General features: G+C 39.5%; 2 protein-coding genes across 2 annotated transcripts in view; one reads left to right on the plus strand and one right to left on the minus strand.

Annotated features, from left to right (window-relative positions):
• shroom2a (shroom family member 2a) overlaps positions 1-8,327 on the minus strand; it is a 50,851-nt gene extending 42,524 nt beyond the window's left edge. Inside the window, exons 1-2 of the mRNA XM_086047882.1 lie at positions 8,198-8,327; positions 5,115-5,239 (exon numbers count right to left, since the gene is read on the minus strand). The gene's annotated coding sequence lies outside the window, so the exon portion shown is untranslated. The remainder of the gene's footprint in view (positions 1-5,114; positions 5,240-8,197) is intronic.
• A 326-nt stretch (positions 8,328-8,653) lies between these two features.
• Positions 8,654-16,745, plus strand: part of notch2 (notch receptor 2) — a 52,321-nt gene continuing 44,229 nt past the window's right edge. Inside the window, exon 1 of the mRNA XM_086047059.1 lies at positions 8,654-9,044. Coding sequence (XP_085903185.1) covers positions 8,972-9,044 — 73 coding nt within the window. The 5' untranslated portion in view covers positions 8,654-8,971. The remainder of the gene's footprint in view (positions 9,045-16,745) is intronic.

Genomic DNA, 16,745 nt, shown 5'->3' on the forward strand with positions numbered 1-16,745 from the left:
TGTTAAAAAGTTATGGATTTACTGTGCATCCCTATCAAGATCGGCACTTGTTTTGTGCTACTTGATGTCGGTTTAATTTATTTTTGGGGGGGATAAAAAAACTGGTGGGTTTTTCTGCTTGATTCATTTTCCACGAACACAATATCAATCTGAATGCCGTGTTTGGACTAGTGGGGGCACATAGAACATTATTATAAAGACACATTTTTATTTGACCTCCCCTTGGTTTTATAGTATTTTTCTGTGCATTTTTTCTTTTTTTGGTATCAATTTAATGTACAAGGACTTTTTACAATTTTGCCTCGCATCTTTCTTTCCCAGCCTTTTTTTGCCGCGCCCATCAACAACACTGGCCTATTATTAGCGTCAAATGCGATCCATACACACACGCACACACGTGCACACACGCACGCACCCCCACTCCCCCCCACACACACATATAAACAATACAGTGGGGCCTGTGAGAACAGGACAGTTGAAGTGTAAATTCCTGCCATGCCTGTCTTTTAGCGCCTGCGAATTTATGATACAATTATCCCGGGGAGATACAGTATGCGTCGCATACTCACTTGCACTCCACAAGTTAACAGACAGAGTGACAGACAACCTATGAGCTGTCGGCACAGATATTATTTAGGGATTATCTCTCACATTCACTATCGAAACGCATATTTTATTTTTATATGATAACATTTCAGAATGTTCGAGTGAGTGAATAATTTCTCAGTACTTTGTTGGAGAGAATTTCAGCAGTGTGTGCAACAGCATTTGAGTGTAGCGTGTGTGAGCATTACGGTTCAATCTGACAGCTTTTCAGCACTACTGTGAGTAAATATCGTTAATTTAGCATTTGAGTGTGTGAGAGTGTTTCAGTGTGTTACATAGGAGCATTGTAGTACACAATGTGAGTGTTTCAGTCGTGTGTGCACGTGAAAGTGCATCAGTAAGATGTGAGTACCATAAGTCATTTTCTTATGTGTGAGAGCACTGCAGTAGCGTGTGAGTAAAAATCTTACAGCTATGTGTGTGAGTGTTTCAGGATATTATGAGAGAGTTTTAGCACACTACATTAGATAAGTAGTTTCAGTAGTCAGTGTGTGAGTGAGTTCTTTCTAGTAGTTAGTGTAAGAGTGTTTTAGTTCACTGTATTAATGAGAGCATTTTAGTACATTATATAAGAGTGTTTCAGAAGTGTCGTGTGTGAGCAAACTTTCTTTGTAGTTTGGGTTTTAATATATTTAATGAGAGCATATACGGTATATTATATGAGAGTTTTTCAGGATTATGTGTATGTGTGTTTGTGAGTGTGGATAATTTATTTCTGTAATTTGTGTGAGAGCATTTCAGTATATTGCATGACAGCATGTTAGTACATTAAATGAGTTTCAAATTGTGTGATTGTTTTTTTAGTACTTTGTGTGAAAGTGTTTTAATATATTTGATATGAAAGCATTTTAGAAGTGTGCTGTGTGAGTGAACCATTTTTTCTGTAATTGGGTGAGAGCGTTTCAGTAGTCTGTTAATTGTGAGTTGGTAATCTTCAATAGTAGGTGTGAGAGTCTTACAGAATGTCTGCGAGTGATTTTTTTTTTTTTTAGAATTGCATCCGATAGTATGTCACTAGACAATGGAACCCCGCATATGTGCGATTTGGCACCCGCAGATTTGAATATTTGCAGAGTTTTTTTCCCTAAAAAATGTTTTCAATATTTTTCCATTTTCTCTATATTTTTGAATATATTCATGGGGTCTACTGCACTATTATATGAGAGCATATTGGTATATAAATGAGAGTGTTTCAGTAGTGCATAGATCAGCAGAATTATGTTCCTGATGGCCCCACAAAATAACCTTCCCTGCACATGCACTCACACACTCTTTCACATGAACGCCTGACAGTGAGCCTGAAACAAGAGCTCTCTCATATAGCTGACAAAATTGTCACCAGATGATGTGATTTAGCCGAGCTCCCGAGTGTTTGCATTGTCCATTCTTCACTCCTGCCTGCCTTGCTATCACTTCCATGTGGTAAACATCAGCCACCTGACCACGACTTCCTCAACCACCTCACAGATAAATTGATTTATTTTATATCATTTATTCTGGAGGTGGAATGTCATTTCATTTGTATTTTTCGGTAAACAATCTCGTTTATATATACACTGCAATTTGAAACGTTCTCAGCCACACTACTGAAACACTCTCAACTCATTCATTGTTCATTCATTCATTCATTCATTCATTCACTCACTCACACTACTGAAACACTCTTGCACTCACTCTCACCCACTGACACAACACTCTCATGTAAGATACTCTGAAAAAACATACAGAGAAGCCTTACTCACATGCACTACTGAAACACTCTCACACACGACTTAATTATTCTCATTGGATATTATATACTAAAATACTGTCACACAAAGTATTGAAACATTTACACATATACACGATTGAAATGCTCTCACACTACTACTGAAATATTCTCTTTATGGTGCCTACAGACATGATCTCAAATGATATACTGACTCATTTTCATACACAGCTGAAACACTTTCTCGCAAACTAATGAAATGCTCTCAACCACACTACTGGAAAACTCTCACACATTACTGTAACACTCTCATACGCACTACTGAAATACTCCCATATAGTATACTGTACACTATATTGAAACCCTCTCACCCTCACAACTGAAACATTATTTACTCACATGTAGTTTTTGATTACTCTCTCATAAACACACAATACTGTACAGACCTGCTCTCACACTTATTTCTGAAAAATGTTACACTCACATGCACTTTTGAAACGCTCTCACAGACGCTATTGAAATGCTGTCATATAGAGTATACATACTGCAATGCTCTCATAACTGAAACACTACCACAAACACGCAACTGAAATAGGATTCACTCACATACACTAGTGGAATGCTCTCACGTGACCGCTGCGATATGATGGAATAGTGCGTGTAAATGTTTTTACCTGTTTATGTTTTGCCATTAACAACTTGAAATGGGGACACTGGGGGGCAAAGCTCGACTTGCCGACCCTGAGACCTTTGCTCGATCCAAATATGTATGTTCGTGTGTACATTCGTTCTGGAGGATTGCTCCCTGACAGAGGTCACAATGCTAACTTTTTGGATAAATCAGTCCTGTCGACTCCCACCAGCAAAAACACAGGAGGCAGGCAGGCAGGGGAAAAAGTAAGTCTAGAAATTTACTAAGTTTCTTCAGACAAGACGTTTTCTCTGATTGATCACTCCTGGATGGAAACCCAGTCCATATTTGGCCAATTTGTCTAGACTTGTGTTTTAATAGTGTCATAAGTACAGTGGGACCTTGAGATATAAGTTTGATAGGATCTGTGCCCATGCTTGTAACTCAAAACACTATCACAGTATCTCAAATCATCATTTCCTATTGAAATGAATAGAAATGCCATTAATCTGTTTCAGCCCCCCACCTTCAAAAATGTAATGTGTTTATGATATGAAAAACAGCACTCTATAATCGTGTAATTTATCAAATCACAATTAAATGTAAAGCAGTGAACAATCTTTGCCATATTTTTTCAATTCAGTGGACATTGTTCTGCTCCTTCTGCTGTGTGTGCCTTGGCCTCCAGGTGGCAGTACAATACAGGCATACTGATATCCAAAGACATCTCAGCTCCTCAGCCACAGTGATATTAGTCATTCTTCGCAGAGGATAAAGAATATATGCCTGTGAGTATTGGTATATTAACTGTTTACATCTATGGCTCCAATGTTGTTGTTCAAATACCTTTGCCAAAAAGGTTACAACACTGCAACGCTGATGCTATTTGCTAGCTGATGTTTTGCGTTGTTTGTTATCATTAAGCTAAAGTCATCCAGTTAATTTCTATTGTGCAAGGTAGTGTTTGAATTTCACCCGCTAATGAACATTGGATGTGTATGTTGAAAATCCTGTCGGCGGGTTTTCTCAAATCTGTTTCCAAGTACCAGCCATCTTACTCAAAACTCAAAAGGCACACCATGGTGTGCAAAAATGCAAAAATGTTGTGAATAGCAGCGTGGGTGGTTTTCTGCCTGACGGTGCATTTTCCCACAGTGTGTCGTAATATTAATAGCTGGCAAGTGTGAGGGGACAGAGGAAGTGTCCCATCCTCGCACCATGTTTTAATAATTTTAACACCGTACCGTACATATTTCAAAGTAAGTTTTGGTTGAATTTGAACTCTAAATTTCACCACTTTTGGGTAGTTTGATTTCACAACTACTTGGTCACTTAATTCATTTAAAGCATTTCTTTTGTTATTAATGGTGTAGCATGCCCTACTCGCATAGAGATGTGAGTTTTCAGGTCAGTTTACATGAGGTGATAATCAGTCCTAAATATACCACCCCGCCCGTAGTTTCCCGTCACCTGGCTCTGCTTACAGGGTACGGGCGACATTAGCCAGTGGAAATCTCGCACCTTCTGCTCCAGGTTCATGAACATGCTTGGCCATTTCTGTGCACTTTTAAATGAAACAGAGGCGACATAGTCATACTCTGTACTTGAGTGGAAGTGCGGATACTAAAAAAAATACTGTGGTAAAAGCAGAACAATTGATTCAACTCTTGATCTTAAGTTAATGTAAAAAAGTACAGATTTGTTTGGTATATTTGTTTGAAAAATCACCTTGAAAAAAACATGTAGAGTAAAAGTAAAAAGTCGGAAAAGTAAACACTCACGTTGAGTACAGATACCTAAAAAAATGTACTTTAGTATGGTTACTAAGTATAAAAGGTTGTACAGACTAGCGGCTCAAATCTATTAGTCAACTAGTCGACTTTACTACTCTGAATCTGATGATAGGAGTCGACTAATCGGTAATTGCATATTTTTGGCTTCTCGTCTTCCATTCGTCCAATTTAGATACTTTCGACTTGTCCGTCAGATGCCATTGCCGGACTTTACCACTCTGTGAGTCAGCAAAATGTGCAGCCAATAAGTCATCATGGTTTTTATACATCTGCCCGGTTCAGAACACCCAAAAATAAGATGGTGGTGGATGAGAATTGTGGTTAGCCTCAGGAGCTATGGCTACTCAAATCACCGCTAGTCTTAAAAGATTCATACCAGCGGTAGCACAGTAGCACAGGACTGGCGGCGAGGAAACGAGATCAGCAGCACGTAGTGAAGCTCCATACTCGTCGTCAAAACTGGCCCATGGCGTAATGAAGGTTAGGCATCGCAGTATTGTGCTGAAAAATATCAACAACGTTATCAATTAAGTGACTTTAACTCAACTTTCAGCACATTAGCGTCAACTACAAAAAAAAAAATCTCAACTCCTTACGTGAAACCTGTTGTGGACATATGTAGGCCTACCGTGCTGCAAATACAACATTGCATCATCGATTAATCGAATTCAACTCGATTTTCATCAGATTATAGTCAACCACCAAAAAATCTCCAGTCGTTCCATCACTAGAACAGACGTCCTGAGGCCTGCGTTATACTATATCTGTTTATGATGAGGTGAATGCTAACTATAGATGGGCGTCATGTATACAGCACACGCAGTTCCTCCTGAATGACAGGTGCTGATTTGGTTTCCCATGGCTATGGAAGATGGCGTGTTTATGGTTTAGTGCTTGTACATGCACACACTCACACACGCACACACACACACTAACATACACTGTGGTGTAATCAGTCACTCCTATTTGCCCCCCCCAACTAACCTCCTCCTCCTCCTCCTCCTGTCTTGCAGCATAAATCTGCTGCCTGACAGCTGGAGTCGCCCTGACCGATACGCTCCAAATTAGCGTGAAGAGCTTCAACCTTGATGAAAGCGGCTTCAAAATATTGGAAAAGTGTGAAAAATAGACCACACAAAAAATGTCAGGAACCATGCAATGGTCAAAAGCAATCTATTCGGGATGCTGGTTGACCTCTTAGTTTTGTTTTGTTTTGCTTTGTTTTTTTTGGTGAAAAATTACAATCCATCAGGTCAAACATCGTCACAAACCAGCAAAATTACAAAATGATGCAGCACTTAAAATCATCCAGGAATAATTCAATTATCGTCACAGAATTTGTTAGAGTGGCTAAAAAAAACATAACAGATTTGGCTCAGCAGTTGAAACCATCAACTAGCTGTCTTGGCTCAATACCGTCTGACTTTTTTAAAACTATTGTGATTGATTTTTAATCAACTCAGCAAATACTTGAACTCAAATGGAGTTTTAGTAAATTCCAATCAGGATTCTGACCTCATCACAGTACAGAAACAGCGCTTATTAAAGTACTATGCTTTGCACAAAAACTGTTCATGAAACATCATACTCACAAATTCACACTTTGTTGTTTTTCGCAAAAATATCTTTCGACTGGATTTGAAGTATCAGGGTTGGATCGGTTCTCCTTTGGAAGTCCTTAATCAGTGTCCATTGCGGACAGGGAATAATCCCATTTTTGGTACTCACGAGGCCAACCCACGCCCTTTCTCAGACCATCTTTCCCGAGGCCACATCTGGAGTGACATCATTAAGAAAGCAGTGCTGCAGACAGCTCGTCATCTCCAGCCATCACATGACCGCTGCATTTGCTACCTGGGTCTTCACTGGGGACTAACCTGATTTATATCACCTCATAATACCACCGCGATCGCATCGCAATTGCCGACCTTTGCACCATGACCCCACACGTAATTTTTGTAATAATGATAGTCCATCCTAAGGCAAGCATGTGAAGAATGAGGAGCAGTGGTAGGAGCGCGGATCCCTGTGGGACGCTAACTTCTGCACATGCAAGTTGTTTATTACCAATTGATACAAACTGCGAGTGATCATACAATTAGGATTCAAACCCATTTCATGCAGTACTTTAATGACGACGACATGTTCTAATCTCTGCTTTGGGATGAGGTCAATTGCGTCAAACGCCACACCGGGGCAAGTACAGAAACAAGACCTATGTCTGAAGAAACATAGAGGTCATTGAGGAAAAACGTCATCAAGGGTCAGCACAGCAGCGCTCTAGCCCTTAAGAAGGAAATTTGAAATGACATTGAATACGGTTAAGGAAACAGACTCAGTGCTAAGTTACTTTAAGCTACATTGGCAACAGTTGTTCAACTAACATATAGCAAGATAGCAACCTGCGTAGTTGGATAATTTTCCCTGTGGTTGCATGCTTTGTCCTGTGAAAATTGACAGAATGCTAAAATGAATTGCATTGGGGGTCTCAATTTGCTCCTTTTGGTCCTGCAAGGCCTTTGAGCTGGGTTGAATGGAGTAGAGAGCAGCAGGAGGCACACCAAGTGTTTCTCTCATGGAGTGTAAAGACAAACAATTGGTGGCATGACATTGTGGAGAGGTGGGTGGTGGAGTGCTTATCCTTGTGATGAGTCACAGATTTACACCTGGATTATTCTCTACGATACAGGATAATAAATTGTGGATTAGCGGCTGTTTAAATAGATAGTGTGAATACATATGTGAGCATTCCGTCACTGACTGATGCCCGTTTTGCTGACGGATGACAAATGACGGACGCGCAAAATTTTGTCAAATGCCCACCTCTGGCCTGTACTGCATTCAGCCGGAAAAACAGACCTTATTCATGCACTGAATAATAACAAGACTCTAGTTTTGAAAGCAGGTAAAAATGTAAATATATGCATGAAATACCATCATGAAGTCATACCACACAAATTGAGTCAGCCAATAACGTATAATATTGGTAGCAAAAAAATAATAATGCATTTTTAGAACAGGCCCACGGGCTACTCATGTGGTCTTTGGGGGCTACTTGGTGCCTGTGGGCACCATCTTGGTGACCCCTGATTTACAATCTCTTATTGACCCAAAATGATTTTCGGTGAGGGGTACACCTTGAACCGGTCGCTAGTCAATTGCACGTAACACACAGCAAAACAAGCATTCGCAATTTAGAGTTCCCAAAAAAACTCACATGTATTTTATGGGAAGTGGGAAGACCGCGCTTGCGTGCGTTTTCTCCATATACTACGCTAAAAATGTAAAGATGCCTGGATTCAAACCCAGAATCCCAGAACTGTGAGACAACCACTATCTCAACGTCCACCATCATATTAGGTCAAATTTGATATCTTTTTTCCAGTTGCACTACTTATGGTAGGCAACCTGTGATTTCCCCTACAAAGAAAGTTCCTTCAATAATCTTTTTGCACTTACTAGGTGTTCCTTTTCTTTTTTTTTCGTCACCTCCACCTAGACCCGAAACCTGCATACAGTCTGCCACGAATCCGTGTATTAACTTTAAAAGTTTTCTCTTTATTTTTATGTGAAAAAAAAAAAACACCGAAAAAAAAACACGGGTAGTTTTTGTGTGATTCAATGAACGGGTTAATCTGAAGTCATCCGCCAAGTACAAAAATGAGAAAATCAAAATTCCTCCGCTGCGGCGACACATCGAGAGGGAAAACTTTCGCCCAAAATTCCTTTTCATTGCATTCTCGACCCACCAGGCGACTGTATTTTATAGAGTTAAATAATATTGTAAATGTTAACTTTACAAAAGTAGAAAACGAGCGTCGGTGGCTTTAAAAGAAACCTCATTTTGGGTGTAAAATAGATCCACTTTGACTTGAAGAGCGGAAGGATACCCACTTTGGCGTCTTCACTCGTTGACTAGCAATGGAGAGGTAAAGAGGTGCGACGCGGCGCCTGAGCAATTCAAGTCAAAACAGAGACTTTTAAAAGCTATCCGCGCTAGAAATACGCATGCTAGCCAATTGTCAAGTAACTAACAAAATGCTTTAACTGACCTTCGTCGACTTGTTTTTTTATCTAGTAATTACGCACGCGTCAATTCCCAGCCTCGCCGGACTTTTTTTGGGGGGTGGGGGGGCGTTGAGAAGTCACCGTCCGGGGAGGCAAGCAAGCAAGCAAGCAGGCAGCTCAACTTTTGGACTCGCGCGACCTTATGTGGATTTTACAACAAAAAACATGGAGAGGATACCCGGTTTCTCCTCGGGAACGTCGCTAGTCTTCGTCCTGGCTTTCGTTCACCTCTCCCTGGGTAAGTGTCGTTTCGGACAACGGAGTTCAAGTCTCAAGTTGTCAACTTTTTACCTCCACCTTTGCGCTTTTCTAGCGCGTAGCATCACTGCCCGTTCACTTGTACAGTACTCCCTACTTTTCTTCTTCCCTCCAAACTAACCAGGTAATTAGGTTACATTTTCACGAATTTTAAATATTAAACACACAATTGACTGATATAGACCCCCGGCTTTTTGTCTTATCATGAAGCAAGCTAAATTTAAGATACTTAGGATGTTTTCCAGTTTTTAGAATTCACTCACCTTTTGTAAGGTCAATAAATGCCACACGTCATTTTCTCGATTTAATTCCCTCATGATTTGGCTAAATGGTTTTAACCTAGATTTGTCTAATCCAGTGGTTCTAAAACGTTACACCAAGTACCACCGCATAAAAAAATAACTATAAAATAACTATAACGACCGTTTCTAAAATGTTAATAACAATAATTTAATATTATTGCTTGTCACTGTAACAATATTATTGTGAAAATAACAAAAAAAAAACTGTACTGTAGGATGGAAGTTGGTTTTTAAAATGCAAAAGTCAATAAAACGCAATAGTATTAAGTTATTACTTGATCTTAAATATTCTCCTGATGTCCCCTGGCTTGCTCCATTCGCCATCATCATCTTCATCACATCACGACGGTCTTGTGTTGCAGCTAAACGCTATCTCAGTTTTAAACAATTGAATCCACTCACAATACTCCCAGCCGTAAGTGGATGTGCTCTGTAAATTTGCCAGCTAATGATCTTTAAATAATGTTTATGAATGCACATAGGTGTTTTCTTCTTTTTTTAGTCTTTAAAAGGACGAGGACGGACACGGTCAGAGGACGGTAATTTTTATGAATAAGGACGGAGGGACGAGGTCAGAAGGGTACCCAGGTCGCGGACGGAGGACGGCAAAAAAGGGTCAAGTGCCTAGCTATGGAAATACAAATAATGTACATTACTAGCGGTTCGCTAAATCACATTTCGGTTAGTTTTTTTGGAAACTTCGGGTTGGTATATTTTCAGTACAAAAAACAGATTTTTTTTTTTTTTAAATATGTTTATTTTGAAAAGATGACAAGTAAATGGTACATTTTTTTGAAAAAATAAATAAAAGCTAACCATTCGGGTGATATTCTAAGGAATTACACCAGAATAAAAAAATACACTAACAATAAAGATCTCTTAATTTTGTAAATTATTACTGACGTCTTTAAATACTCAGCAGCAACAGCCTATGACTATGACACATCTATTTATTCAAGACAAAGACAAGTTGTCATTACAGTACATATATACACATTTTGTGATGAAAAAAAAAAATACATACAATAACAGTTACAATTATTGGTAACTGTATAAAAACTCTTTATAATGAAAAAAAATACAGTAACTTTAAAAAGTCTTTATGAAATTGTATACACTTTTTAGGCATTGAAATATTTGAATGTTGAACAGAATATTGTAACGATTTGGGTTAGCTGTGTTGTGGTCGGATTTATGTGTTGCTGAGTTGTTATGTTTCCAGGGTTCATGAATGCATCGTACGGCAAGCGAGTGGAACAGCGGAGAAAGAAGAGCGCGAGCAGTTGTACTTGAATTAATAAAAACGTGATAATTAAACTACGTCTGACGGCGTGTTCCTGGAAGACGCTGCAATATGATAAATCTCACAATTTAAGTTTGACGCTTTTTGCTCCCTCGTCTAAGAAACATTCACAGTCGGATGATGCCGTGCATGTTAGATGTGCTATCTGCAACATAGCCGTCAATCTAATGTAGCAATGTCGGCACACAACTTTGGGACTTAACCACGTACCTTTCCCCATCGGCGATTTTAACAGGAAAGCCAGAATGTTCCCAAACAGGAGATCGGAGTGTACGGGGGGACCTTCGAGCTCTGGCTCTTTTCTGGCTCTCTCTTTTGTGCCGCTACCCTCCTCGCCCGCGTGCAACAGTCAGTGGCGCCCGTGCGTAAACTCATGCTAATAAGTGGACCGAACCGAACGCAAGTGGACCGAACCGAACATGCCATACCGAAACGTATTAATACACCCATGTGTACCGTTACACCCCTAACCATTTATTATTTTGTTTTCTGACAACTTTTTACTTTTATGTTAAAAAAAAACAATATGTGTACTTTTACTCCAGTCTTTTTTCAAAATAGGCTGGTAACCTTTTACCTTTTACTCATGTACCTGTACTTGTGCTTGAATCCAGAGTGTGACTACCTTTGCCATTCCTTACAATGGGCTAACAGCTGTACTTAATACATACTGCTACAAAATTTAACAAGTGTCATAATATTGATTCTCCTCAACAAATGTGCCAAGGCAAAACAAGTTTGCATGTGTTTTGTGTGCATGAAAACAAGAAGTCACAAGCAACACTAAATTCTTGTTTGGTTGCCTTCCAAGTGGGGATACAATACAATTAACATGAGCCCTGCGCATGTTTTTTCCCTTTAATGAGTCGGCCGGTCACATCTTGTGTTCAAGCGAGTCTTTAGTCCTCTGTAAATTGTCAGATTGGCAGACAAGACATCCTGAGTAGTTAACCACTCTGCTTTTGCCAGTCAGACTTCAACTGGAATCCTCCACATCATGTCCCATAGTTGATTCATCTACAGCCCGGTTCACACGGCAGGATTATCGGCCCGATTTTAGGCCTGAATCTCCCCTCCCGACAATCGTAGGATGGGGCCGACTCTCGTAATGGCTCCAAAGATAATTTTAGCAGATAATCTTGCCATGCGTGGTGTGCTCAGGCTGATCACGGCCGCTCGGGTGGGCATCCGACCTCAAATCGGGTTTATTCATCATGTTGGATAGTTTTGGGGACAAACGAGCACGCAGCCGGTTGACAGTGACGTGCAGCCAATCAGAAAGTGAAGTGATGGGGCAACGAGAGTGCGGTGGGAATCCAAAATCAAAACAGTAAACAGAGCCCAACGTCTTTCCTTTTTGTGTTACTTTTTTCCACTAAAAAGAATCCACAAACTAGCGCCACCGTCAAGACACGATCTGAGACCCCTGCCGCCTCTTCATCCGCCATGTTTGTTTACTCCGAAGTCTCGTTTAATCTCGAGGGATTTTGCGAGATTGTCCGTCCGACATGAGAATATCCGTGAATGCCATGTGGCTGCACTCCACACACGGTCCGTTGAAAACTATTGATGAACTATTGATGAGTATTTTTTTTGATTGATGTAATGACCAGATTCTTTTCTCGTCATGTGTGGGTTCTCTCAGAGTTTGGAAGTCGGCCGACAGTTTTAAAATCTTACCGTGTGAACCAGTCTTTAGTTAAATAGTGTACTAATTACCAACTAGTCAGTCCAGTAGAGCATTCCATTTATCTAATGGCTTCAAAGACGCACATTAATTAACAATCAGTTCGGCACAAACGACTCAATTCACAGCAATTAAAAAATCATTTTGCCAATCCCTTTTTTGCAAGAAGAATGTAGAGACAACGGCGGTAAAGTGTTTCATATAGTAGGCTTTGTTCGCAACTGACGTGGCATTGCTTTACCAAGTGAGGCCAACTTCAACTCCTGTTCTTAAAGCAAAAAAAGGACAGACCCAGAAATTTAATTGGGTACAGTAAAAAAAAGTACTTTCAATTTACTGTCAAATATTTACAATACACATTTTGATAACTTGCCATGAAAGGAAAAAAAACCCAGAACATTGTTTAGTAATAGTTACTGAGAAAAGAAAGTGTGTTGTGTTCCCATAGTTTTGCTAATTACTGCTAAATTAACTGATGATAATAACAGTACAAGTGCTACAAGTACTTTCATATGAGCCGAGATTGATACTCGATAATGCCATTACGTCTTGCAATTTGTGATGAAAAATGTGTTTAATTTTAATCAACTATTCTTCAAAAAGACAACATTTTCTTGAACACAGACGGTTTTAAGCCATGATTAAAACCCTCTATCCACGATATGTAGTGCAGAGCTGCAAGTACTAGTTAAAGGAGACAGAAAGGCGCAAACTGGAAAGCCAGTGAATTACAGTATTTTCCAACTACTAAAGACTATGGAGCCTTATACAGTATATTTGCATGATCAAAAACTGGCTGTTGTACTGTTTTTGTTTATTTGCACTATAGAGTGCAGTGTTTTAATTTTGAGTTTTGAGAACTGCGCAGTATTTGCTTTTGTTGGTGTTTTTTTTAAAAATCCATTTAGATTTTCTAAGGGACTATATAAGCCATTCAGAAACAGTTTGCAACAGGCTACAAGTGTTGTGAATCAAATAGTATATATTTGCGACTGAGGCGGATAAATAGCAAACTAGCATGGCTAACGTCAGCTCGGTTCTGTTCTGACGTTACGACACAGAATGTAGATGAGGAGAAACCTAGCCATTCATTTACTGAGAAAAACACACTTTTATTGTTGTGTCACATTTTGATTTCTTTTACGAAAACGTTTTACGTGTACTTACTGTGTCTATGTACCTACGGAGCATGTTCAATGGAAAAAGTTATTTATCCAAACATTTTAGAAATATACATTTAGAGCTGCAATTGCAGTGCTGTGAAACCACAGTGTTTTTACTCATGTTAACATACCATCAGAATCTGATATCGGTCCATGCCTAGTAAGGAGTTAAAAAGTACTTTTTTGAAAAGTAGGGAAAAGTGAGAAGTTGATTATCAAAAATAACAGTCCATTAATTTGATAATTGATTAATCGATGACTAAGCGTTAATCTACTTTCCACCACATAGGACGTCCCTATGTCTCTATGTCTCCTGCATTCCTTTGGGAAATCAATGGATGTTAGTTATACATAAACCATAGCGACTTCCTAACTTGATTATCTTTTGACTATTTTCACGCGTCATTGCACTAATGACGCGGACGGATTGTTAGTTTACATAAACTATAGCGTCTTCCTAACTTGATTATGTTTTGACTATTTTCACGCGTCGTTAGTGCTAATAATACGGCGACGCACCGCGACAAAAGCTCCTTAACGAGTAGCAAGCGTTTTTTATTTAGCTCCAATTTGATACATGCATCGCTACTATGAATGCTCAATGAGTGGAAATCACACAATGTGAAAAGACAATGTGAAAGTGCTGCAGGCGGTGCAAGGAGGAGCAGTGGAATGTTGTTGGTGTTTGACATTCCACCACCTCCCCAGCCCCCTTTCTCGCTTTATTTCTCTCTCACACACCCACACACACACACACACAAACACACTACAGCTTTGAATTAACCATAATATAGAATAATGGTTCCTATTGATCACATCCCTTTTCCTTAGTGTCCTTTGATATTAATGCCCAACATCGGAAATATCCTGCTTTAAAACTCTGTGTAATCAGGCTTTTTCTAACGCAATGGTTTCTAAACTGGGGGTCCGAGCCCCCTTAATAGTCGTGCCAAAGATCACAGGGGAGGGGCAAGGGCTTTGTCGGCTCCACTGCTGTTAAACTTTTATGAGCGCACATTAAATCAACCCATACTAAAACACTTATTGGACAGTTTACTACCGTAGATTCTAGTTGGGTTGCTTTATTATTGGAAGGCATTTGCTAACACAAATGTGAAATGTCTGCATGTTGCCAAAGGTCCCAAATGTCTTATGTCAACACGCGCCTCACGGCATGGCGTGGTATGTTGTTGTTGTTTTTTTCTTTGCTGCGACAAACACAATAATAAAAGCCTGCCAGGTGTTTGCTTTCTAAGTGTGTTGTGTGGGAAGTAGCAGGTTGGCATTAGCATTGAGATGGGATGGCGATGAGATGTGGAATGTGTTAGCTAGTGAACTCCTGTGTATCGTCGGGGATACCTTCAAGATTCACCTGCAATATGTGAAAATGTGCAATCCAGAGAGACCATTTCATAAACTTCCTCCAAATGCTTCAAACACATTATTTTCAAGTATTCCTGAACGGCTGTTCTTACTCTCTCTTGCACAGTTCTCCAAATAAGATCTCCAGTGCGCTTGCCTCAAGCTGTTTGTCACTCTCAATTCAAATTTTGTGTAAAGCTGACACATGAAGCAAAAGAGTTAAACATTGTGTATTGAAGTGACAAAATGTTCAACCAAACCTTAATACTTATAATTAAGAAAAGTCCACTAGCTTATTGTTAATGTGTAATGCCAAAAGCCATAGACAGTAGGGGTGTAACGGTACACGTGGGTGTATTAATATGTTTCGGTATGGCATGTTCGGTTCGGTCCACCTGCGTTCGGTTCTGTCCACTTATTAGCGCGAGTTTACGCACGGGCGCCGCTGACTGTTGCACGCGGGAGAGGAGGATAGCGGCACAAAAGAGAGAGCCAGAAAAGAGCCAGAGCTCGAAGGTCCCCCCGTACACTGCGGTCTCCTGTTTGGGGACATTCTGGCTTTCCTGTTAAAATCGCCGATGGGGAGAGGTACGTGGTCAAGTCCGAAAGTTGTGTGCCGACATTGCTACATGAGATGGGCGGCAGGTAGCACGTCTAACATGCGCGGCAATCGTCCGACTGTGAATGTTTCTTAGACGAGGGAGCAAAAACGTCCAACTTAAATAGCAAGATTTATCATATTGTAGCGTCTTCCAGGAACACGCCATCAGACGTAGTTTTATTATGACATATTAATTAATCCAAGTACAAATGCTCGCGCTCTACTTTCTCCGCTGCTTCACTCACTTGCCGTACGATGCATTCATGAACCTCGGAAACATGACAATTCAGTAACACAATAATCCGACCACAACACAGCTAACCCAATTCGTTACAATATGCTGTTCAACATTCAAAGATTTCAATGCCTAAAAAGTGTATACAATTTCATAGAGTTTTTAAAGTTACTGTATTTTTTTTCATTATAAAAAGAGTTTTAATATAATTTGCAATAACTGTAGCTGTTATTGTATGTAATTTTCTTTTCATCACAAAAAGTGTATATATGTACTGTAATGACAACGTGTCTTTGTCTTGAATAAATAGATGTGTCATAGTCATAGGCTGTTGCTGCTGAGTATTTAAAGATTTCAGTGTCTTAATTTACAAAATTAAGAGATCTTTACTGTTCGTGTATTTTTTATTCTGGTGTAATTCCTTAGAATATCACCAAAATAGTTCGCTTTTATTTTTTCAAAAAAATGTGCCATTTACTTGTCATCTTTTCACAATAAACATATTTTAAAAAAAAATAATCTGTTTTTTTTGTACCGAAAATATACCGAACCGAAGTTTACAAAACTGAAATGTGAGTTAGCGTACCGTCACACCCCTAATAGACAGGCTAAGAGAAATGACCATAGATGTTACAATAAATATAAACCTTCAAACAACCGTGACTTTAAAACACATGGAGCCGCAAGAACAGTACAAGTCAGTTTAGTGTTAATGTGAAGAGTCTCACCTCCCATTATTATTTTTTTGGGGTTTGTTACTGAGAAAAAAAACACACTGTAAAACACAGTCTGGTACTGGTAAATGCAAGTACTCAGTAAGTAATGGGGCATTCGTATCGTTTTTTCTGTTGGTTAAATGGCAGCGGAAAAAGCATCATAGCTTCTGTCCTGACCTACATTTGCTTGTCTTGGCTTCTCTGCCTCTCGACACATAGCCTCTGGGCAGTTTATGAGAGAGATTTTTAGTAACAATACACATGACACACACACAAAAATCAAAAACTCATTGTTTTGGTCCAATCTGATTG

This window comes from Filicampus tigris, chromosome 12 (genome assembly GCF_054856515.1).
Source record: "Filicampus tigris isolate MCC_2025a chromosome 12, RoL_Ftig_1.0, whole genome shotgun sequence".
Classification (NCBI taxonomy): Eukaryota; Metazoa; Chordata; class Actinopteri; order Syngnathiformes; family Syngnathidae; genus Filicampus; species Filicampus tigris.